At 46.7% G+C, this 25,629-nt stretch overlaps 1 protein-coding gene across 6 annotated transcripts in view; it reads left to right on the forward strand.

Moving 5' to 3' along the window:
• TOX2 (TOX high mobility group box family member 2) overlaps window positions 1-25,629 on the forward strand; it is a 157,005-nt gene that overhangs the window by 98,519 nt on the left and 32,857 nt on the right. For all 6 annotated transcript variants that reach the window (XM_037812005.1, XM_037812001.1, XM_037812003.1 and 3 more), the window contains one exon: window positions 4,737-4,982. In XM_037812005.1, the coding sequence (XP_037667933.1) occupies window positions 4,737-4,982 (246 nt within the window). The remainder of the gene's footprint in view (window positions 1-4,736; window positions 4,983-25,629) is intronic.

Genomic DNA, 25,629 nt, shown 5'->3' on the forward strand with positions numbered 1-25,629 from the left:
ACAGTAGGTGCTCAGTGTGAATTAATAGCGGGATGGGTTGCTGCTCAGGTGTCATGCATTTAGGATTTAATTGCATTCGAAGAAGGCATCTATGTGTTTGCAGGTTTAGTTATTTTTAAGTGTGCTAATTGCCTCTTTAAATAATTGTCATAATTGTGTTATTCCAATATTTTGATACAACATATGCTTATTATTTCAAAAGGCTTCTGGTCGATTGGGTGGAATCCAATGTATTTAGGTTTTTGGTTTTTAACTGAAAAAAAATGGACTCATGCATTCATTTAGCTTTCGTTGGGCACCTGCTATGTGCCAGCACCTATTCTGGATGCTAGGGGAACGGGGCTGGGAGACACATGAACAATAGGTGGTCTGAGAGGAGGGGCAGACATGGAAACCTGGTGAGATCTAAACCTAGAGCCTGGGGGTAGCCCCCACCCCCACCCCACATTTCATGTACTCATTCAGTGCATTCTAATTGAGCACCTGCTACATGCCAGGCACTGTGCTAGACACTGGTGACAAGACGGGCTTGTCCCCTGCTCGCATGAGCGCAGGACCTGGGGTGAAAGGGGGGCACCAGCAAGACGTAAGTGAAGGGTCACGAAATAATTGCAGATGGTAGTGAATACTCTGGGGGCACCCACCAGGGGCTGTGGAGGGGTCTTGTCTTGGGATGGGCAGGAAGGTTGGGGAAGGCATCCTGAATGAGGCGAGGACTGGCAGTGGGACCCTGCCTCCCGGGGTGACTCGATACTGGAGGATGACTCCCACCAAAGGGCAGTCGGCCCCCAGCCCATCGTGGTGGTCAGGAAGTATTCCAAGTGTATTTATTTTAGGAAATGACTCTACTGGGAGCAGAGAGGACAGAGGGTCAGAGAGAAGGAACCAGAAGCCTGGAAGCTCCTTAAAGAGGCTGCTACAGTCACAGCAGCAGGAAAGGGTGGATCTGCCCAGTTAGGCTCCAAGCCTTGTGACCTGGGTGAAGCCACTAGATCTTGGTTTTCTGATCTGTCAAATGGGGATAATACAGGGTTCTTCTAACAATGAGAGATGATATGCATGTAAAACACCCACGTGTAGTGGATGCTCAGATCCTAATCATGGTGGTTTTTATTTGAGGTAAGAGATAATAAGGAAGGGAGGAGGACCAGAATTCTGGGTAAGAAATGTGCTTTTGAGTTACTTTCCCAAGCGCATCCAAACACAGGTGGACCACATACCCATTCCTTGGTGCCCAGGCCCTCGGCTTGGCCATGACTCAATGTGCTGTAAGGACCGTGGGGACCCAGGTTCCCAGGATCGTGATCACAGATGAGAGAACATTGTACGAGACTGGGTTCAGGCCTCTTTCCAACTGAGTGGCTTTGGGCAAGTAATTCCCCTCTCTGTGCCTTAGTTTCAATATCAGTAAAGTGGGACTATAATAGAACCTCACTCAGAGAGCTGTTGTAAGGATTAAATAAGTGTTGGTGAAGCACTTAGTGCCTGGCACATACTACATGCTCAAATAAATGTTAAGTATTTTTATTCCTTGCTTTGAACAAACAAAACAAGAAAGTTGCTTTCAGCAGAACTGTGACCTACCAGGTTTCCTCTTCTGTGATGAGCTTGATCAGGAGGGACAGGTCTCCCTTGGGCCTCTCTCCTGGCCATTCTGTTACTGCCATGTACCAGCTGCGGAACCCATTGAGTCAGATTGAAATCCCAACAATATAGATTGAGTAGCTGTTGTGGGGCTCAGAGTAGGTGCCTTTAAAATGAATATACTTAGCCAGGGAGCTTGAGGGCTGGATGAGTCCATCCACTGTCCTCCCTTCCCCCTTCACGCAGATGGGGAAACGGAGCCCAGAGACGGGCAACGACAGGCTCAGCTCATGAAGTAAGAGAGACAAAACTTTGGGATGGGCTTAAAGAGCAGGGAGGCAGGGGCTCCAAGTCTGTGCAGATCTCCTCAATCCTGGCCCAGCTTGGAAGCAACTTCAGGTGGTAGGAATGAGCCAGATCTGGGGATCAGAAGAGTGGAGTCCCTTTTCTGATGGCTCCGGATGCCCTTTGCCACTGCCAGCACAGTCACTTCTTCCTGCCTACAGTTTGCCCATCTGTGAAAAAATCCCACAACAGCCCTGCAGAGGGAGCCAGTGAGCAAGGGCAACTTGGGCTCTGGGTTAAAGGGGTTGGGGTGAATGTGGTAATGCGCTTGCCCTCTCAGAGCCCATTTCTGTGGCTATAAAGGGCAGGCTAGAGCTCTGTCCCTTGGAGTTGTGGTGCGGTTCAAAACGGTACCTAAGAAGAAAGGCCTTGACACTGAGCAGGCATCTAGGTACCAGGTGTCCCCTGCTCTCACACCATAGCTCTACTCAAACCCCACCCATCTCCACCACCCAGTGACTTCATCCAACAAATATTTCCTGAGAGCCCACCTCCAAGGGCCAGGCATCGTGGTGGGCTCCGATTACCTCTAGCTATTCTAACACGCATTCTTATCAAACAACACAAGGACGTTAGAACCTATTCTTTCTTATATGCTATTGTGGTTTAGTATTCTTTTCTCCTTATGCATTATATATTATGATTATTGTAAGATTTACTGCATATTCACCAGTACCTTTGATGTCCTTCATTGCTTCTGGAATATTCTGAACTATTATCTCTTCAGTTACTCCTCTGCCCCATTCAATCAACAGAATTGAACAAACGTTCATTAGACTCTCTTACTCCATCCTCGGGGTCTCATAACCTGTCTTTCATATTTTTCCTTTGTCTCTCTGTGCTCTGGATTTCTTCAGCTCCATCTTCCAGTTCACACATCTCTCTTTTGCTGGTTCTAATCTGTTCCAGAGTATAGAAAAGGAAGAATCACCCTCCAGGCTAATGAAACCTTGACACCAAAACCCAACAAGGGCAATAGAAGAAAGGAAAATTATAGGCCAATCATGAACTAGTTGCAAAAATCGTAAACAAAATATCAGCAAACAAAATCCAATCAGGAATAAAAGGAATAATGCATCATGACCAAATAGAGTTTGTCCCAGGAACCCAAAGTTGTTTTAATATTAGAAAACCAGATGAGATAATTTACCATGCTAATTGAATTGAAGGAGAAGTCATTTGAGCATTTTAGCAGAGGCAGGGATAAAGTTTGATAAAAGTAAAAATCTATGCACCAAAGGAGAGGCTAGGCCTCCCTGTATTTGTGCCTAAGAGTCTCCTCCTGAATGCCTCTTTGTTGCTCAGATGTGGCCCTCTCTCTCTGGCTAAGCCAACTTGAAAGGTGAAATCACTGCCCTCCCCCCTACGTGGGATCAGACACCCAGGGAAGTGAATCTCCCTGGCAACGTGGAATATGACTCCCAGGGAGGAATGTAGACCTGGCACCGTGGGACGGAGAACATCTTCTTGACCAAAAGGGGGATGTGAAAGGAAATGAAATAAGCTTCAGTGGCAGAGAGATTCCAAAAGGAGCCGAGAGGTCACTCTGGTGGGCACTCTTATGCACACTTTAGACAACCCTTTTTAGGTTCTAAAGAATTGGGGTAGCTGGTGGTGGATACCTGAAACTATCAAACTACAACCCAGAACCCATGAATCTCGAAGACAGTTGTATAAAAATGTAGCTTATGAGGGGTGACAATGGGATTGGGAAAGCCATAAGGACCAAACACCACTTTGTCTAGTTTATGGATGGATGTGTAGAAAAGTAGGGGAGGGAAACAGACAGACAAAGGTACCCAGTGTTCTTTTTTACTTCAATTGCTCTTTTTCACTCTAATTATTATTCTTGTTATTTTTGTGTGTGTGCTAATGAAGGTGTCAGGGATTGATTTAGGTGATGAATGTACAACTATGTAATGGTACTGTAAACAATCGAAAGTACAATTTGTTTTGTATGACTGCGTGGTATGTGAATATATCTCAATAAAATGATGATTTAAAAAAAAAAAAAAAAAATCTATGCACCACTAAAATAAAGAAAAAAACACCCACCTTCTTGGTAAACTAGTAATTCCTTCATCCTGTTAAAGAGTAACTTTAAAGACCTCTGGCAAACATCATATTTAATGGTGAAATATTGAAAGCATTCCATTTAAGATAAGGAAAAAGGCAGGGATCCCTGTTGTCATGATTTCTGTTTAGTGTTGTACTGGAGGCTCCTGGTCAGGGCAGTGAGGTGGGAAAAATAAATAAATAAGGATCAGAAAGGAAGATGTCTGGGATGACTCCTAGTTTCCAGCTTGTGCTCTGGGGGCCTGTTTGTGCCACTCACTGAGATGGGAAAGACCAAGAGAGGACCCACGGGGCTGGGAGCTGGGGACGCATAAATGCAGGTTGTCCAGCTGCAGTGGAAAGGACACCAGGCGGAGACAGGATCCTTCAGCTCCACTCCCAACTCTTCTCCTAAGCTTGAATGACCCACTTGCCTTCTTGGTCCTGACTTCCCCTGTCTGTAAAATGGTTGGGATGTGGGGATTTACATTCGAGATGGGGTGTAGTGGCCAGATGTGCTGGGAAATCAGAGGCATAGGTGAGCAGGAGGTGGCTCCCCCTCTCCAGGAGAGCAGGTTCTTGTGTACACAGAGAGATCCTCTGTTTGGAGATGGGGCTACCCTGAGCCTCTGCCTTCTCTCCTTTGCCAAGGGGTTGCTCCATCATTATTGTTTGCTGTTATCCATGCTGTTGAGCCTTCTCTGCAATTGTAAGACATTGACCCCAGACAACATGTCCTTTTGACCTTCTAGAGCTATAACAGCCAGAACGAGAGCAACGAAGACTATGAGATCCCCCCGATAACACCTCCCAACCTGCCTGAGCCATCCCTCTTGCACCTGGGAGACCCCGAAGCCGGCTACCACTCGCTGTGCCACAGCCTCACGCCCAACGGTCTGCTCCCTGCTTACTCGTACCAGGCCATGGACCTCCCAGCCATCATGGTGTCCAACATGCTGGCCCAGGATGGCCACCTGTTGTCAAGCCAACTGCCCACGGTGAGTCCCTGTCACCCGCCGTGGTTCTCACGAGGCTTGGGGGCTGTTGGTTATGGCAGGGAAGGGGGTTGAGAAGGGAGCAGAATGCTGGGGCCTTGGTGAGGCCCACACCCTCCCCTCGGGGGCAGGGGCAGGGTCAGTTGGTTGCTTGCATGGGCATCTGCAGGACCCTGGGGGTGGGCATGGAGGGAAGTTTAGTTGTTCATACCACTCACTTCTGGAGGTCTGTTTGCAATATCTCTTGAAATTATAATTTTTATATAGGATAATCTCATTTTTATTTTTTTAATTTTTAATAATTTTAACAAGATATAATTCACATACCATATAAATCACCCATTTAAACTGTACAATTCAGTGGTTTCAGTATATTCACAGAGCTGTGGTGCAACCATCACCACAATCAATTTTGAACATTTTCATCACCCCAAAAGAAACTCCTGCACCCCTTAGCCCTCACCCCTCAATTACTCCACCACCTCAGCCCCATCGGCAGCTATTAATCAACTTTCTGTCTCTCGAATAAGTTCGCCTTTCTGGACATTTCAGGTAAATAGAATCCTATCTATTTTGAAATTGTGTCTTGCTTAAGGTACCAGGGAAGAAGGTGATGACTAAGCTGGAATCCGAGGGATAAGTAGAAGGTTGGCAGGCAGACAAAGGCAGGAAAGGTCCTTCCCGGCCTGGGGAGCTGTGTGCACAAAAGCAGGAGGCAGCGGGGCTCATGCTGTGCTTGGGAACAGTATGTGGTTCCTTCCTATGTTTCACTGGAGAAGAAGGACTGGGAGCCCAGGAGGGAGAGAGGAGCTGGAAGGGCTCAGCAGAGCCGGGTCAGAGAAGCCCATGCTAAGGAGATGTCTGATGTGACCATCAGGACCCATGGAAAAATCAGTAGGCCTTTTTTGGTACAGTAGGAAAACCTCCCTAAGTCAATTCTAGGACTTCTAAACACTTGTGATTTGTGGGTTTTGTTTTGTTTTTTGTTTTTTGCTTTTTCCTCACAATTAATATTATATACTAGTCATGACTCTTACATTTATTCCTAAATGACAGGAACCAACCTCAAACTAGCTTAAGCAAAAATTAAAAATAAAATAAAAAATCCATGGGTAGACAAAGGGTTTCAGGCACGGGTGGATCCAGGAATGTCAACTGTGTAATTAGAGCCCTATCCCTCTCTTCAACTCTTGACAAACCGTCTGCATGGAAGGCATGACGGCTGCTGGCAGCCACCACCTTCCCTGACCGTCCTGGCTGGTTGTCTGGAAGGACCATGGCTGAGCATTGCTGGACCAGTCGCCGGGTCCAGGAGGAAACCATCAGTGAGGGTCACAGACACTCCCGTGGCAGTGAAAGAAGGGCCACTCGGCTGATTTTCCCATTAGAATCATGTGGTCTTCGGGTGCAGATCCTGTTGATCTCCACAACGGCTTCTCAGAGACTGCAGCCAAATTTGGGACCCAGTTCTGGCAGATGTCCGGACCTTAGGGCATGCAGTTTATATCCTAGTAATTGTAACTACATCTTATTTGTTGTTTACTCTTCTTAGTTACTACCACCAAGTTCCCTTGCCTAAAAAAAAATCCGGTGCACTCTGTGTATCTCAATAAGCCGCATCATGCTGTTCTTAGAAGCTAGGTGAGGAGAAATAGATGGAGAGGAGGCAGGGAGGGAGGAAGCCAACTCAAGATCCACATTTTATGATATTCTGGTTCCAACAAAGAGTTTAATGAGAATTGATGCTCGTTTCTTGTGGAATATTTTCCTTTTGATCCCATCGGTAACGAGGTCCTCGGCTTCCTCCTTTCTCTGACAGACCTGACAGTTCAGACTCCAGAGCCATATGATTTTAGTTCCGCATTGTTAGAATGCTTGTTCCCTAACCGCTTTCCCAGTTAATTTCATAGCACAAACCTCACTACTCCAGACCATCCCGGTTCGGGATTTATGGTAACACGAGCAAGAGCTCCAGGGAGGGCCGTGAGTACAGTGCTGCCTGTGGCTGCAGTTCCAGCCATTTGGGGCTGTTGCTTCATCATCGACGGTGTGGGGTAGTGGTTAGTGAGTGGGCTCCGGGGTCCCACATCACTCGAGCTTTGGTTCTCTTGTCTTAGGAATCATAACAGTCCCCTCTCAAGACTGTGGTGCAGAGGCTCTGAGGCAGCATATGTGAAGTCTTGGCAAATGTCTGGCAGAGGGTAAGCAGCCAGTGAAAATTTGCTGCTGTTATGATTAGCAATAAAAATAAATTCCCACTGTTACCAAATTGCAGTGTTTTCCCTTATGTCTCATCTACCTAAAGGAACAGTCTGCAGGTACTCTCAGGTCCATTTGTAAGGCCACCTGGCTACAACAGCTATGATAATTACAAAGCGTGTTATCTGTTTATCAAGGATGACCCCCAGTGACCCTTCCTAGGAAATGCTTTCGTTGGGCTCTGTCCAAATAGGCACTTTGTCGTTGTTTTCCAGGTTTCTTTAAAACTAGCTCATGTTTAAGATGCTTCGCAAATTCAGAGAGCCTTAATTCTTCCATTAGTCAGAGTCTTGAGGGTTCACTAAATTCCATATTCCCTCCTTATGGAATGAAAGACAGGCCAAGTGTACCACCCAGGGGAGGGCGGCGAGACCAGCCGGAAAAACCACATGAGGACATCTACCGACACTGGGAGTATCAGGCCAGGAGTGACCTGGGGCCCTATAAAGACAATTAAAGAAATTGTCTTGAACTGCAGGATGAAGGTGGATCGTATGTGTGTGTGTGTGTGTGTGTGTGTGTATGGGCACGCATGCTAGATGGGTGATACTGGAACTTGTGTCAGCACCTAGTAGGTCTCAAGCACTGCCCAGAAGTCATTGCAAGTGATTTCTCACATAATGTTCCGAAGGCCCAAGTGAGGTTGGTGTCACTGCAAAACCTCTTTTGTAGACAAGGAACTGGAGGCTCAGAGGAGACAGAGAATTGCATTAGTTTCCTAGGGTGCCGTAACAAATTACCATGAACTTGGTGGCCTAAAACAAGAAATTTATTCTCTCACAGTTCTGGAGGCGAGACTTCTGAAATCCAAAGCTCTGGGCCAAAATCAAGTGTGAGCAGCGTCTCCCTCCCAGGCTCCAGGGGAGAACCCTCCCTGGCCTCTCGCAGCTTCGTGGCTGCGTCACTCTGTGGTCACGTGGTTTCCTCTGTCTGGTCTAATCTCTCTCTGCCTGCCTCTTTTATAAGGACACTTGGGGTGGCATTTAGGGCCCACCTGGATAATCAGGGCCATTTCACCATCTCAGGAGCCTTACCTTAACCACATCTGCAAAGATCCTTTTCCAAATAAGGTCACAGATTTACAGGCTCTGGGGATTAGGACCTGAGATCTCTGGGAGACCATTTTTAACCTGCCACAGTGAACTTCTCCAGGCAACAGCGTTTTCCTAGAACTTACCAGGCAGCAGGCAGAGTTCTGGGCTCTGCTATACAAGATGCCCTTGAGAAACACCTGGTGCACATGGAGGGACAGGCAAAGAAGCCACTTCTAAAAATGTCGTAAATGCTCTGATAGGGTCAGCACAGGCTGCTCTGTGCCCAGACCTGGCACCTAGCTCAGATGTGGGGTTTTCACTTTCTAAATAGGGGAGGTGATGGCCTGACACAGAGTATGTTCTATAAATATTTTATGGATGAATGGATGTCATAATGCTAGTAAGTAGCAAAAACCTGAATTCAAACCTGGCTCTGCTCCCTACCATCCACCTCACAGTTTTATCAGGTGGTCAAGAGATGGAGCCTTCGGACTGCAGGGTGGGGGGCACAGAGAATGCCCCAATGGCCAGGGTGCCTTGGAAGCTGTCTGCACAGACTGAGATGTGCCTCGGATCAGCTTAGGGCATTTGACAGCCACCTTCTAAGTGTCAGGGTCTCCTTGAATCTGAGCCCAGAGGCCGCTGGTCCCTCCCAGTCCCCTGCCTTGGCCCACTCCACCTCCCGGGCAGGCCTGGGAATCAGCCTTTCTGCTGCCATCAGGAATCTTGCAAAGTACTAGAATTGGGCCCCTTTTAAATATGCTTAAGGCTTCTCCCTCAACTTCAGCGTCTTAACTGATTAAACGTTCATTTCCAAGACAAAAAGAGTCAATTTAGAATGAAAGACATATTTTGCCAGTTTAATTTAAAGTGCTGCACCTCCATCTGACCCCTATTTTTGTAACTCAATAATTTTATCCCGTGTTGATTGTCTCATTTTGTGAGAGATATTGTATGTATAAATCAGTTTCTAAAATACTCAAAGAAACCAGAAGAGTGGAATTTATTAAGCGGCTTCTGTTAAGTCTGAAATAATTTATCTTGGAGTTGTCCTTGGGAAATGTTTGAGCTTATGGTCCCCTGGCTTACCCAGGAGAGAAATTAGCCTGGGAAGGGACAAAGCCTGATGCTCCCAGACAAGTTCCTTTGGAACCTGTATCTTTGGCAAGACAGAGATACTCCTGGGCGAGCCTTGGGCGGGCAGAGAGACGTGGATTCTGGGGAAGTGTGAGGCATCCCCGCGCTGATTCCTCCGGGTCATTGTGGCTGAGCGTCCAGCCTTGGCCTCAGTCGGCACAGAGGCCACACGGTGTCTGCTGGGTACTGAATCGCGTACCCCAGTAGGACATGTTCAAGTGTCGGTCCATGTTCCTGTGGGTGTGAACTCACTTGTACATGGGACCCTTAAAGATGTCATTAGTTAAGGTGTGACCCAATTGAATCAGAGTGGAGCTTAACCTGTATGACTAGAAGCCCTATAAAGAGAGGAAATTTGATGCACTCAGAGAAAGCCACAGGAAGAAGCCAGAAGTCAGTGGCAACCAGAAGAGCAGACACCAGGCCACAGACGTTGCCATGTGACGGGAGGCAGAGATGCAGGGCAGGGAGCCCAAAGATTCGGCAAGCCAGCACCAGACCGCCACAGGCTTCTGGGAGAAAGCATGGCCTTGCCAACACCTTGATTTGGGGGATTTCCCGCCTCCCAAACCGTGGCCAACAAATTTCTATTGTTTAGCCAACCCATGGTGTGGTATTTATCATAGCAGCCTGGCAAACTAGGACAGGGTCATTCAAGCATTCAAGCATTCTCCTCCCAGCTTCGACTCTTATTTGCTTCCTCTGGGACCTTGGATAAGTCATTTCTTTACTGGTCTCCGTTTTCCCATCTTTGAAATGGGGTTTGGGCTTCCAGTTCTGGTGAACTCACAGAAAAATGTACATATTTGCACTGCCAGCTGTGACACTCTGGACAAGTGTATGGGTTTAAGGTTGGATAGACCCTCCTCTACCCCCATGTCCACACATATCCTTGGCCTGGGAGGCTCAAATCCCTTCTACTTGGATCAAAGTTCTGAGTGCTGGACTGGCTGTTTTAGGTCCTTTGTGCTCTAGGACTCAGTCCCAAAGCATCTTGTCAAGACTGGTCCTTTCCTCACCCCAAGTGAAGGGCCTTTGCATGTCAGTGTCCTGGGGTGGGCAGTAGGGGAGGACACCAGGCAGCACTTGACTTGCTGCCTTACCTCCTTGCTTTAGAGAGAGTTCCCATGAGAGACTGGAGCCCTGGGTTAGGGCCTGGAGCCTGGGGCAGGGCTTAGCTCCTGGGGTGGGGCCTGGAGCCTCTAGCAGGGTTTTGAGCTTAGGGGCAGGGACTGTGAACTGTCTCTGGGAGGACCTCCTGAAACCCACCCCTCTTCTTCACCTCCATTTCCCCTTCCCTGCTTTATCCCTCCTCCCCTAGGAGGCTTGATCTGTCCCTGTTTGTTTCTTGCAAGTTGAGACCCAGGAGATCCCTTCCTTGTCCTGAGGCTCCCCCAACCCTTGTCCTCTGGACTTCTGAGCTGCAGGGGGGTGGGGGGTGGGGGGAGTGCAATAGAGACCTCCTAATCTGACCTATTCATTTTATTGCTATTAATGCATAACAAGTTTTTTGTTTTCATTTTGTTTTACCGTTGAATCAGTTAGCTTTGGCTGTGTGACAAACCACTCAACTCTTAGTGGCTTAAAACAATGAAATTTTATTATTTCTCACCGTCCTGTGCATCGGCAAAAGGGAGATTCTTTTGATCTGGACAAGCTCGGCTGATCTCCCGGGTCATCTCAGGGCTTGGCTGGGACTGGCCCAATGTCAGCTGGAGGCATTGGGGATGCCTTGGCCATGGGTCTCTCATCACATGGGGACCTGGGCCTGTTCAAATAGGGTCACGGTCACAGGGTTCCCAAGAGCAGCAAGAAAGGGTCAGCCCAGTGCACAAGAGCTTTTCAAACTTTTGCTTGCTTCATGTTTGCTCATGTCCCGTTGGCCAAAGCAAGTCACATGGCCAAACCCAGATTCAGGGAGTGAGGAAATAGACCCCATTTCTTGACGGTAGAGGGATAGAGCCGTATAGCAGAAGAGCGTGATGCAGGGAGGGAAGGGATTTGTGGGCATTTTTGTAATCTACCTTGATAATGCTATTTCGTATTTTATTTTTATCGAGGTTTCTTCCTTTTTTTTTTCTCTGACATACACAGTACCATCTGGTGTTAGGAGCATGAGCTCTGGGGTCAGACCGACCTAAGTTTAAAACCCAGCTCCACCACTGTTACCCAACCCTGTGGCCCAGAGCAAGGGACGGATCCTCCCTGAGCCTCAGATTTTCACCTGTAAAACGGAGGTAATGTTGCCTGCCTGGTAGGAGCTCATGAGATCTAAATGACCAGATGTAGGTAAAGTGCTCAGTCCAGTGCCAGACAGATAGTAGACATTCAGTAAATGTCTTGTATCTAAGTTTGTCCAACAGGGCCTGCCGGGGATCTCGGTCGGCTTTGCTGGGGCAATGGCCAGACTGGTTCACCCAAAGGACTGCCCAAGGGGTGAGTGTTGGAGAAGGCAGGTGGCGGCTGAGGTGGCCGGGAAGGAAGAGGGACCCAGCTGGGGGTGGAGGCGGGAGGGAGGTCCCTCCAGGACAGCAGCAACCAGTGTCCCCCGGGTGGCCAAGAGAGCCAGGGCCCAAGACACAACTTGTCTTTGCTGCACGTTCAGGGGAAGGATCCATCTTAGTAAAAGCAGGGGGTCTGCAGGGAAACCTCAAGCTCGGGCTTTTCCAGGTGCCCTGTTTTGTCTGATTTCCCTCCCAGCATAGGAGTCAGGGGAGGGGAGGTGGAACTGATCTCCCAAATGTGCCATCGAGGGGCCTGGACGGGGGTAACCAGAGCCCCAGGAGGTTCTTTATATTTAGCACAGTCTGATGGAACTCCCTCCCCGGGTTTTTCAGAGGCAGTAAGTGAAAGAAATATGTCTTTTTACATTTTGTAAAACTCAGAAAAATGACTTTAAACAGCTTTTGCTCCCCTGCTATAATTATTTATTTTCAAACACTCCTGCAGGGGACTGCTCCGTTTTCTTATCCTGCACTCCTTTTTCTCATAAATGAACCATCGCTTCAATAAATCATTATGAAAACAGAGACTAACACCGGCTCTGAAAGGTTGAAAGATTTATGTAACACATTTATGTTTCCCATTTTCTCATTCTGGTACTCGGCTGCAAAAGCTAAGCTAATAAAAGCTGCTATTAATATTTCTTGTTGCCTAGCAACCCCAGAACGGGAGTAATAGCTTCAGCTAGAAAAATAGATGACCGATAAGGAAAAATTCAATTCTTTTATTATCTCGGGGGGAAATGGCCTTTTACTGGAACATTATGATGTACGAGTGTGAAGTTTAACACAAGATTTTGTGTGTGTGTTTGTTTTTGTATTTTTAATGAACATTATTTTACCTCTACTAACTCTTTTAGGGCACTTTTGTTTTCTTTCCGATCCCTCCCCACCCCATTCCTCATGCTTAATTTAGCAGCTATAGTGGTTAAGAATCTGTCAGCATTTTTTTTTAAGTTTAAAAATGGCTTCTGTAAAGGTTTATAACTCTGTCATAAAAATTCACTCCCTGTTACAACTCAGGCCAGTGATAAGCCGAAACACAGACTAGCTCTCTGTGAACAGGCTCAGGTTTGCTGAGAGATAAGACCCATGGCTTTTCCTGCAAGAAAGGTTGGAAGAGAACAAAACGTGTTCTTTTCCATGTCCCAGTTTTCTCTGGAACCTGGGGATGCTGTCTCTTTTGAGAACTGTTTGCATTCAAGTTTGGGGTGTGTTCAAAGCCGGGAAAGGATGGGCTGTGGCATTTACTGAGCACCCTGCTGTTTGCAGATGCCATTGCACCCTCCCAATAACCCTCTGAGTTAGGTACCACTATTATTCCCGTTTTTCAGGTACAGAAACTGAGACTTAGAGAGATTACGGGAGCAACTGAAGGTAACGCTGTGTGCCGTGCTGCTTCACAGCTTTGCGCTTTATCCCTGGGTCCCTCAACCTGAGCACTACAGACATTTGGGGCCAGATGACTCTTTGTCCTGTGCGTTGTAGGATGTTGCACCGCATCCCTGACTTCTACCCTCTAGATGCCGTTAGCACCTCTCCCTCAATTGTGACAACCAAATGTCCCTAGATATTGCCAAATGCCCCCTCGGGGACAAAATCGACCCCAGTTGAGACCCCCTGCATGCAGTTCTCTCTGCCCTTATCCACCTGGTGATCCCCTACTCCTGCATTAGGGCCAATTCAGAAGCCATCTTCTCTCTGAGGCTCTCTGGATCAGGGCCAGGCCTCCGGCTCAGGCACTCGCTTTAGGCAGAAAATGTAAGGGAGCACCAAAAAGACCTCAGTCATCAAGATAAATAATACTTTAATACATTATTTTTAAAAATAAAGATAAATGTGAAAAATTCATGATTAACAAAATAAATAAAGCTAAGATCACTCTGGATTCATGGAAATGTTTGGATATTATTTGTGTGCCCATCTGTGCTACTTGCCTGGGACAGCTTAAGGGCTGGGTTTGAGCTTTGCACCCTTCTCTGGCACCAGCATCTAGCAAAGGACCTTGCAAACAGCCCTCAATATGTTTATTGACTAAAGGAATGGGAGAAGAGAGATTACTTGTCAAGTTCTCATGTCTACAGCTGAAACTTGAACCTAGGGCCTCTGACTCCCTGTCCAGTGCTCTCTGCCTGCAGGGTGAATAATTGCCTGCAAAGTGGTACCTAAGCCAGGGAGGAGTGAAAGATGCCCTGGGGTACTCACAGCCTGGGGCCAGGGAGGCAGATAACAGCAGCCATGATTTGGGGTTGGGGTCAACTTGGCTCTCCCTGTGGGCTGTCTCATTCCAGCCTCACAATCCCCAAGCCAGGCTGGAGCTGGGATACGCAGGTCACTGCTGAAACTGTGGTGGCTGTCCCCTTGGAGCACGGCTCATGCTCTCTGTGTCCCAGATTCCTTGCTTTGGAGGGAGGGTCTGCACCTTGTTTGACCCCATGTCCTCTCAGTGAACTTTTCCTAAATGAACAGATGAACTTTTATAAGTGTAATCATCTGCTAACATTGACTTAGCACTTATTATGTGCCTAGCACCCACATAAGCCCTTTACATTTGTCATCTCATTTAATCCTATAACTTTCCTGAGAAGGAGGTACTGTTGTTATTGCCATTTTAAAGATGAGAAAATGGAGGCACAGAGAGGCAAAAAACTTGCCCAAGGCCAACAACCATCAAACGGTGGTGCTGAGATTTGAACCCAGGTAGGCTACTCCTCAACCTGTGCTCTCAAGAGCTAATCTGTCTGGCTTTCAGCTGAATGAGCAAATGAATAATGAATGAATGAATGAGTAAGGGAGAGAGCAAGCAGGATTGAGACCCACTTTGTCATTCATGTTCATAAATAACCATAGCATGAAGTTCAAGGAGCTTGGAATGAGGAACTGATAAAGTGCTGGCAGAGCTCAAAGGAGAGTGGTGGCAAGGAAGGCTCCCTGGAGGCGGTGGCTGCGTTGGGTCTTGGGGCCAGAGGACAGTGGCAGAAGCCTGAGAGAAGGAAGTCTCACAGCTGCGTGGACCTCCCTGTTCAAGCCCAACCATCGCCCCTCCCACTGGGATTCGCAAAAACAGTTTGTAGTGTTTCATGATTGCTTGTTTGCCCTCTGTGCATGCCCCCTCCACCCCTTGCCAGGCTCCCAGTCGGAGCCATGACCTCCTGGCTGTAAGGGGCGCAAGGGCTGGGCATTTAACTTCCACTCTGGGCAGGATGCCAAGCTTGGCAGAGTAAGAGCTCCGAGACCTGCTCCCGAGTCAGGAGGGAGAATTCAGAGAGAATCACAGCAACATTTGTCAGCTGCAGCTTCGGTATTACTCGGTGTAATGGCTCTTTCCTCCAAGTGCATATTCAGTACCATGTTTGGGAAAATGAGCTTTTAATGTACCGTCGGCATTGCTGAGAAACCATCTCTGGCTTTGCAGAATGTCTGGAGCACATAAAACTTGAGATTTATTGTAGTCATTTTCCCCCTGCTCTGGCTGGATAATAAAAAGTCAGTCTCGTGCACTCTCTTTCTCTCATCTTGTGGCTTTGTCCATTTAGAAGTCGGAGTCTTTATAAAACGCAGCAAGACATATAAAACTCATCTAAATATTAAATCTCCAAGAGAAAGAAAGCATCGATGCACTGTTGAAGCCGAGGGGCCAGGAGCTTTTTGAGAAGAGTATCTTGTTGGAGATTTAGGCCTGCCAGCTGGGTTGGGGCTGTGGCCAGGGCTGTAATGGCAGCACGGTGCCGAAGCCAGAGCACTTAACTGGGAGTCTATAGTCTGGGGTCCCTGTTCTACCCCATGGTGTCATCTTGGGGTTGCTTTACCTCTCTGAAAAATGGAGTGAGTAAGTAAAGAGCCAAGTAAGATGGAGCTGATGAAACCACAGTATAGTTGTGAGAATCAAATGTGCTCATGAAATAGTCCTGTAATCATCTGCTAACATCAGCACTTATTATGCATCTAGCACCATGTAAGCCCTTTATATTTGTCATCTCATTTGCTTAGCTCTATATGTGGAGTTTGGCAGGTCTCTGTTAAGGGTTTGTTGACTGACTGATAGATTGGTTGATGGACTGACTTGCTGGCTTACTGACAGAATGAATGAATGAAAAGTAAATGCTGCCTGTGGAAATGCTTCATAAACTGTAGCATGCCTCCACATCAGTGTTGGAGAGTATTCCAGATGGTGACTGTGTAGCTCTTCTGCCACAATATAGTCCACCATATCGCATCTGACCCTCCCCTCGGCTTGGAGGGAGATGGAATCCTCTCACTTTGCAGACATGTATCTGAGACTCAGAAGGGCAAGTGGCTTGTCCAGAGACACACAGCCAGGAAGTGGAGGAGGCAGAATGGGAGCCTAGTTCCTTTGTGCCCTCAACATTGTTCAGAAGCAACGCCCCCCACGCCCCCCAGCCCCCAGCCCCTGCCAGCCCTCAGCCCTGGGCCTGTCTCACCCCTGTCTCCCTACCCGCTGTGGGGCTCCGTCAAAGCTCTTGGCTGAGACAGTTAGGTGGGAGGGGCAGAAACCTTGGCCCCCAGTAACTGTTTCTCCAAACTCTTGTTAGCCAGGAAAAAGGAAAGGAATTTGGGGATGAGTGGTTAGAACTCGTCGTTGGGTCATGACTGGAGGACGGAGCCGTGGGCCTCAGATGCCGGACCCAGAGGAATCTGTCTGAATAAGCCACTGCCAGTCCTTCCTGTCACCCCAGAAACTGCTCAGAGACCAGGAGCCAGAAAACCTGGGTTCGTGTCCTGCCTCAGTCACTAACGAATGTATGGGGCAAGTCACTGTCCTCCTGGGCCTTGCTTTCCTCTTATATTGCACGGAAACAACCCAGGTTACCTCCAGAAGCTGAGGAGAGCATCAAGGGGTGCTGTACATAAAGCTTTTCATGAACGGGCCCTGCCAAAGGTGGTTGTCAGTGGGATTGCAGGTCAGAGACATGGGTCACGAGAGCCCACCGGGGTGGGAGGGAGGGCTCCGGGGTCAGGTAGTGTCAGCTGCCTGTGTAGCCAGCTGGTGTCACAGCCAAGCCCCTAAACTCTCTAAGCCACGGTGTCCTCATAGGGTTGCTGTGAGGAGTAAATTAGACATTCTTGGACATTCCAGGAGGCATCCAGATCTGTGCTGATGGAGGTCCTCCCAATCCCAGGGAGCTCTGGGGCGTGAATTCACCTGAGAGTTGCTCCCACCTTGAGGTGAGGGGACCAGCATGTGTACCACGTCCCTGACCACGGGCTGGGGTGGGAGTGGGGCTGGGCAGAGAGGCTCCCACTGGCCGAGGGCAGTCCCCTGGAGAAGGGGAGCTGTGAGCCTTTGGCACCCAGCATGCCCAGCAGGGATTTGGGCAGGGCTTCAGCAGCATCTACTGCCACAATGGTTCTCAAAATGTGGTCCTCAAACCAGCAGGATCAGCATCATGTGGGAACTTGTCAGAAATGCAGATTCTCAGGCCCTGCCCCAGACCTACTGAATCAGAAACTCTGGGGTAGGGCCCTGCAACCTGTGCTTCAACCAGCCCCCCAGGTGATTCTGATGAACACTCAGCACCACTGGACTGTGGTACCTTCACTTGAGTCCCGAGTTCTCCTCTGTTTTTAGAATGTACAGAACTGCTGCTTGTTTTCTGTTTGCCTTGAGGATTTCCTTGCACCTATGACAGTTGCAAACCTTTCCCCCAGGGAAAACACAGGGACCGCTGCATGACCAGGAGGCAGGGCTCAGCCAACTACTTATGGGTGAGTGTGCACATGCACCAGGTAAGGGGAGATCAGTGAAGTCCATTCTCAGAAATCATGAGATGACAGAGGGTGAGCAGTTGGACAAAAAAGCCTCAAGCCGGACGTCTGCAGCACTGGCAGCAACTGGACCAGGATAATTGGGTCTTGGTCAAAGGCACAGAGTGACAGCAAAGTGCAGGGTCCCCAGCCGAGATCCTGGATCCAAAGAGTCAGTCTCAGGTGGTCACTACCCCATCCTACCGGCCTCCTCCTCTCCCTTGGAAACCTCAGACCCAGCCCCTATGCACTTGCACACAAGACCACCCTCCCTGCTCCCATTCATCGGCCCTGTAAACTTGACACCTCACTTGCTACTCCTGTGTTCCTGCTGGGAGAAGCAGAGTTAGCCCCAGCCAGCACAGTGGCCCCGCTCTTCTGCTGCTGCCACCTGTGTGACCTTGATCACACTAAACCAGTCCTGTATCTTCCCATAACCCCCTGAAAAATGGTTCCCAAATGCAGTGGGGTCCAGGCTTGGTTTGTCCCCAGCACGTAGCTGAAGTCCTGCCACACAAGCAGGTGTCCCAGTGTGAGTGGGCAGTGGCTGGCCCTGGCGCTGGAGGCGAAGCTCTACTCTGTAGCCCTTGCTGCAGCCCCTTAGCCTGGACCCTCACCGCGTGTCTCCGTGCCCGCTGCCTGCCGAGTGGGTTGGCCCGTTGTCAGGACTAACGTTGCCGGCTTTGTATTTCGAATGACCTGGATTTAAATCCGAGTTCCTCCAGTTACTTGCTGTATTGAGCAAGTTGCCTGGTCCCTTTGAATTTTATTGTCTAATGTTAAAATGGATTGGTAACAATTCTTACCTTATGGGGTTGTGTTGAAAATTAAATGTTAAAATGCTTGTAAAGTGTGCAGTATGGTAGCCAAAACAATGCTATTATTTGTCTCTAAGTGCTTTGTGTGTGAGCTGCCTCTGTTTTTTGCTTCCTGCTAACCCACATGGAGAACTGGTTCCCCCAAGAAATCCACCTGCCCAAGCATTGGTGAGCAAAGTAGATTTGCTGAGGACTTTACAGGGGTGCCACCACAGAGAGTTTGCACATTTCTGAGCTCACAGTCCCTTTCTGGCTCCCTCTCCCTGCCCCTGTGGCTTGCTCAGTATCGGGGTCTCCTCTCGGTTCTATAATTCCCTCCGCCTCAGCTCTCCCACCTCCCACTCCCACCCCAGGATTTACTGTTCCAGACATTTCTCTATGCTCAACTAAACAAAGATTTCTCCATTAGCAGGGCCCACCCTTTAAGAGGTCAGTTTAGTGGCCATTTGCTTTTACAAGAGTGTCTTTGGGTCCTGCCCTCCTCTTCAAGCATGTCATCGGCATATTTCTTTCAAACAAGTAGTTTTCTCCCGGAGAGGCATTTTGGTTGCCTTAGTTGAGTCCATCAATATGCTGGCACTAAGGAGGAAAAAGAGAAGGCAGGCGGTAGGGGAACCTTCAGGCCTCAGAGCAGGTGTGACCCTGTGCAAGGAGAGAAGGAAGGATGTAGTTCCAGGAACGGTTTGGCCTGGCTGATGGGGAGGCCTCGAGCCAAAGTCTCCCATTGGAGGTGTCCCTTGTGTCACCAGAATGGGCTGCCGTGTGAGCCCAGGGTGCTCAGGGGGAAGTGTGGCCTCAGTGATAACACACTGACGGACCCAGAGGGTCCAAATGCTAGCACTGTCAGCATTTGTGCTCCCCAAAGCAGGAAATCCAAAGGGTTCATTTTCATGGCCACCACAGTCCGCACACATCACCTCTCCCTGCAGGTGAAAGAGCAGCCTCTCCGTGCTTCCTGTGGGCCCCTGTTCTTGAAGCGAAGCTTACAGATTATAGCCCTCACTGCAGCAATTGGTCTCCCTCCTTCCTCAGCTACATTCCCCTGTCCCTCAGCAGTCACCTTGGCACCTTCCCTGGTGATGTGCTCTAAACCTTCATTCCTGAGAGGTCTGAGTCCTTGGCAGTCATCCTCTTCTCAGCTCAGGCTTGCTGCACATGTGCAGTCACAGTTACAGCGGGCGGGGCGCACCAGCCAGTGCCCAAGTGGATCACCTGCCTCACGCTCGTTGCACCCATTGAGTAATGACAGCCTTACCTCCTCCTGTCAGTCTGGATTGCTTGCTCCAGCCATGGTGGCGCCTCCTGCTCACCTGCTGCTCCTTAGACATGGAGTCCAAAGGGCCCTGGCAGCAGCCGTAACTTGTAATTCAATTGGACCCTTGCTGTGTCATCTGGGAGGAAGGCACCCCTTTTGAGGACCAGGTCCTCTGACCCAGCAGAACCAAAAGTTGCAGTGTCAGGAAGACAGAGTTCCCCAGTGAGTCATTGGGAGCAGGATCCCTCCTGCTTCCACCCCTTGGTTTCTGGACCCAGGTATGCTCCGCATCACTATGTAGGGGTCTCCGATTTAATGCATATACCACATCCTGAAGGACAGCCCCCTAACTTTCAGATTGCCTCCAAGCAGTCAGCTGTGACTTTAGAAGGGTATTCCAGCACTGTCTGAGGCCGGCTGTTTTTGGATGGTGTGATATGTGTTCGGCCAAGGGTGATGGGCCCATTCCCGCACCTCTGTCACTGGGAAGTGGTCCGCTTGGTTGCAGGCTGTGTGGGATTCCTTGCCTGTGGCTCAGGCTTTCTTTCGGCCTGCAGGGAGTGGTGCTGGCTGAGGCTCTGCAGACAGAAAGGCAAACCGTGCCTAGAATAGTTCTCTATCCCTGAGAGGATGTCAGGGGCCCAGTGTAGTCAACTTGCCATCAAGTGGCTGTTTGATCTCCCCAAGAGACAGTGCCATTTTGGGAGCTACACATTGGCCTCTGTTGCTGACAGACTGGACATTCAGAAGCAGTAGCAGCTGCACTGGCCTTGATAAGGGGAGTTCCTGCTGTTAGACCCTTTTGGAGCCTCCGTCTTTGTCTCCTTGGCTACTCCATTCATGTGCCCAATGCCAGTTCTGGGTGGCTGACAGTGAAGGCTGACTAAAGTTAATGGCTGAGCCATTTTATTACTTGATTGTTCAGCACTTCTTCTGTTGTGAATCTGTGATTGGTAAAATGTGAGATACCAAAATCATGCTTTATGCAAACCAGTGCATCTCCAAGTTTCCAGGTCTTTTACTTCCGGGCTCTTGACCAGACCACCAGATCATTTCCAACTGCCCATGAACTTGCGTCTATTCTTAACTCAGGCCACTTCTCTTTCCACTCAAAGTGGATGCTCACAGCTCCATGCATTGAGAAGATTTTGCTTTACTACCTTTCAAGGCACCCCATGGATGTTGCTATGATAGAATCACCATCACTTTGGGTTTGTACCCACATGTGGCACTAACCCATCAGCAAACCGTACTTAGACCTTTTCCTTGTCCTTCAGCTGATTGTACAGGATGTCCTTCTTCCCCATCAATATGGCCATAGGAGCAAGCTGAGGAAGGGTCGTTGGTCCATCTGTGGTATGTGACATAAAGATCTGGGTATCTTCCCATACAGCTGACTCATGCCTGCTGGTCTTGCTCATGCTTGATCCTAGATATACCATTTCTGTCTTGTGATGGACTGCTACTGGGCCCATCTGATGTTAGACTCAGTAGTCCAACAGAACCCAGCTCTTCATAGGCACTTCCACACACATAGTCATTTGGTGCCCATGGTCAAGCATTCCATCTCTTATATAGTCCAGTAACATTCTAGGAGCCTGTGATGGTTAGGTTCATGTGTCAACTTGGCCAGGTGGTGGTACCCAGGTGTCTGGTCAAGCAAGCACTGGCCTAACCATTGCTATAAGGACGTTTGTGGCTGCTTGATAAACCAGAAGACTGGTTTATTAAATCATCAGTCAATTGACTGCAGCAGTGACTGATTATATCAACGAAGGGCATGTCTTCCACAATGAGAGAATGCAGTCAGCTGGATTTAATCCAATCAGTTGAAGACTTTTAAGTGAGACAGATAGAGGACCTTCACTTCTTCTTCGGCTGACCGGCAAAGCGTTTCCTGAGGAGTTCATTGAAGTTGCCAGTTTGTTTCCTGAGGAGTTCATCAAACATCTTCATTGGAGTTGCCAGTTTGCTGCCTGCCCTACAGAATTTGGACTCTTACATATCCATAGTTGCGTGAGACACTTTTATAAATCTTATATTTATAGATATCTCATATTGATTCTGTTTCGCTAGAGAGCCCTAACTAATACAGAGCCATTTTTCAATAATATCTGCAAGTGGCATGACTCTACTCAGAATCACAGGAGCCAGCATTGTGATTCTACTATAAGCTCCAAACTGTGTCTTTTTCTACCACTGACATCTGCAACACTGTCCCAAATGGCTTAAGTGGCAAGCCTGCTTGCACTGAAGCTGAACCTGCTGTAGAGCCCTTTCATGTTCTGGCCCACCCTCAAAGCTGACAGCTTTCTGTGTCAACCCATATATGGAGTGGAGCAAGTATTTAGGTGAGGAATGTGTGACATCCAGAACCCAAAGAAGCCCACCAAGCCCTTTGCTTTCTTTTTTTGTGGTAGGAGAAGCAAGGTGTAGATATGTTTCTTTTACTTTGGAAGGAAAATTCCAGTGTGCCCCTGACTCTGGACCTCTAAGAACCTCACAGAAGTGATAGGTCTGAGAATCTTCATATGGCCCATCTCCCGCCCTCTGGAGAGCAAGTATCTTACCATAGACTCCAGCATCCTAGCCACCTCTTGATTGTCCTGGTTGATCAGCAAGATGTCATCAGTGTAATAGATCCATGTGAGCCTCTGGAATGCTTGGATCTCTTCAGACTGTAAGCTGGTTAGAATCTATTATGTCCCCCACAAAAGCCATGTTCTTTAATGCAATCTTGTGGGGGCAGACTTATTAGTCTTTTGATTAGGGTGGAACCTTTTGATTAGGTTGTTTCCATGGAGATCTGACCCACCCAACTGTAGGTGAGATCTTTTGATTAGATCATTTCCATGAAGGTGTGGACCTGCCCATTCAGTGTGGGTCTTAATTAGATCGCTGGGGTCCTTTAAGAGAAGCTGAGAGAGACATTTTGGAGAGAAGCTAAGATATGTAATCCAGAGTTTGCCCCTGGCAGAAGCTAAGAGCCAGCACAGACCCAGACCCTTGGAGATGCTGAGAGATGCAGACAGAAGGAAGTTTGGAGATGCTGAGCTAAGAGATGAAGCCCTGAGTTTGCCCCGGAGAAGCAGACACTTAGAGAGAAACACCGTGGGAGAACAATCAGGGATGCACAGGAGCTGAGAGAGAGAAGCTAAAAGAGACAGAAGCCCAGAGACAATTTGAAAAAAACCATTTTGAAACCAGGACCCAGGAGCAAAGGACCAGCAGACGCTAGCAATGTGCCTTCCCAGCTGACAGAGGTGTTCCGGACACCATCGGCCTCTCTTCAGTGAAGGTATCCTCTTGTTGATGCCTTAGTTTGGGCACTTCTGTGGCCTTAGAACTGTAAATTTGCAACCTAATAAATCCCCTTTATAAAAGCCAATCCATTTCTGGTATTTTGCATAATGGCAGCTTTAGCAAACTGGAACAGAATGTATTATGACGGGACAGGAGAGTTTGCATAACCCTGAGACAAAATTGTAAATGAATGTTGTCGTCTGGCCCACATGAATATGAGCTACTTCTGATCCTCTTTTCAGACTGGAATAGAAAAGAATGCGTTTGCCAAATCAAGGCCACATACCATGTACCTGAGGCCTTATTAATCTGCTCTAGCAATGACATCACATCTGGCACAGCAGCTGTCCATCTTAATTCATTCTCTTGTGATTCATTTTCTTTTACTCTATCCAGTCTTCTATTGGGGCATTTGTAAATTTTTATTAATTTGGGGTAACTAGTTCTTTATATATTAAGAATACTATCCCTTTGTAATGTATGTTGCATATATTTATTCCCTGCTTGTCATTTCCTTTTCATGTAATTTATATTCTTTTTTTCCCATGTAAAACCTTCATTTGCTATATAATTAAATCTGTATTCCTCTTTATGGTTTCTGCTTTCAATGTGATACTTAGAAAGCCCTTCTCCAACAAAATAGATTCTAATCCAACACATAAATTCTAATGTTTTCCCAAATATTAGATGGCTATTGATATCATTTATTTAAAAATCCATCCTTTCTGCCACTGATTTGAATTGTTACTGTTATCATATGCTAAATAATTATACTCATAGTCACTGGGTTTCTTTCTCTGTCCATGATTTGATTTGTCTTTTCTCACATCCTTATCACACTTTTAAAATTACTCTAACTTTGTAGTGTGTTTTAATATCTCACAATGTTTTCCAAATTTCTTACCTTTCAATTATTTCTTGAAAAATCTCAACCATTTCTTTTTCCAGATAAATTTTTAAGTCACTTTGACAAAACCATTGCTTTTTTATATTGGGATTTCATTATATCCACAAATTAAAATGGGGAGAATTTATATTATTATACTATTGAGTTAAGAAGATAATGTTACCTCCATTTATTTAAATAATTTTTGTCTCTTTTTATAGTTAACACACACAAATACACACACATATGCATTCATCTTTTCTTGTAAATTTCATTCCTTGAAATTTGATATTTTTGCATTGCTACTGTAAATAGAACTTTTCCATTATATTTTCTAACTTTGCTGATAAATAAGGAATCAGTTTATTTCTTATATTTATTTTTCCTGGCTGTACCAAATTCTAATTTTTTAGAATTCTATTTGTTTGAGGTTTCTAGATATGCTATCACATCTCCAAAAAAAGATACATTCCAATGTTTGGAACTCTTATTTCTTTTTGTTTCAATGCATTGGGTCCAACTTTCACTTAATAGTGGTGATGTCAGTGATCAGTGATGTTTGCCCTGTCCCTAATTTAATGGGAATGCCTCTAGTGGATCGTCATTGACATGAAGTACATTTTCTTTAGCATACTTAAATTTTCTCTTAAATTTTCAGTTTTCTAACAGTTTTGTTGTGTTTTATCAAATGTCTTTTAAGCATGTATTGAGATGATCACATAGTTTTTCTTCTTTGGCATATTGAATTTTATTATAGATTCCCCAACATTAATATATTTTACTTGGTTTGGGGGTTTGTGTGTGCATGTGTGTGTATATGTACATATTTATACATGCCTACAAGCATATGCACATACACTTATTACTATAAGGCTGGATTTAACTTACTATTAGTTTACTTGAGATTTTTCTTTCACATTTTTTATAGTGAAATTGGTCTGCAGTTTTCTTTTTCTAAGAGAACTTCATCATAGTTCTGTATCAAGGTTATACCATCTTTATAAAATAGATAGTTCATGTCACTAATATCTATAAAGTTATTACCACTGAATTGTATATAGCATTCTCTTATAATTTTTATAGCCTTTGAACCTGTAATTGTACCCCTATTCATATGCCTAATGTCTTATATTTGCAGTTTCTCTGTTTTTTCATGTTTATCTTTACCAGAGGTTTATCTCGTTTATTGGTTTTTCTACATTGTTTTGTTTTATTCAAAGGACCAATAATCAGAATTATGTTTCAACTCTATTACTTTCCTTTTTTTAATTTATCCATCTCCTCTTTTATGTTTATCATCCCTTTCTCTTTCTTTCTGTAGATGGTTAGATTTTTCTTTTTAGATCCTTTAGTTCATTTACTTTTATTCTTTATTGTTTAAAAATAAAAGTTTATGGGTGTGCATTTTTTAATATGGCTTTGGCTGCATCCCATAAATTTTGAAATGAAGTATTCTAACATCTTATCTTCTTTTTTCCGAAGACATAGCTTTATTGATTTTATAAAAATGGCACATGTTCATCATAAAACAAATTAAACACAAGCAAATACAAAGAAGAAATAAAAATGATTAAAATTGCTTCATCCACAAATAACCATTATTAACCTAGCCGTTTGCTGAATATCTTTTCAGTCATTCTTTGTGCGTTATACACATATAATTTATATAAATGGGACCATATTATGGTGCC

The sequence above is a fragment of the Choloepus didactylus genome, chromosome 19 (assembly GCF_015220235.1).
Source record: "Choloepus didactylus isolate mChoDid1 chromosome 19, mChoDid1.pri, whole genome shotgun sequence".
Lineage (NCBI taxonomy): Eukaryota > Metazoa > Chordata > Mammalia > Pilosa > Megalonychidae > Choloepus > Choloepus didactylus.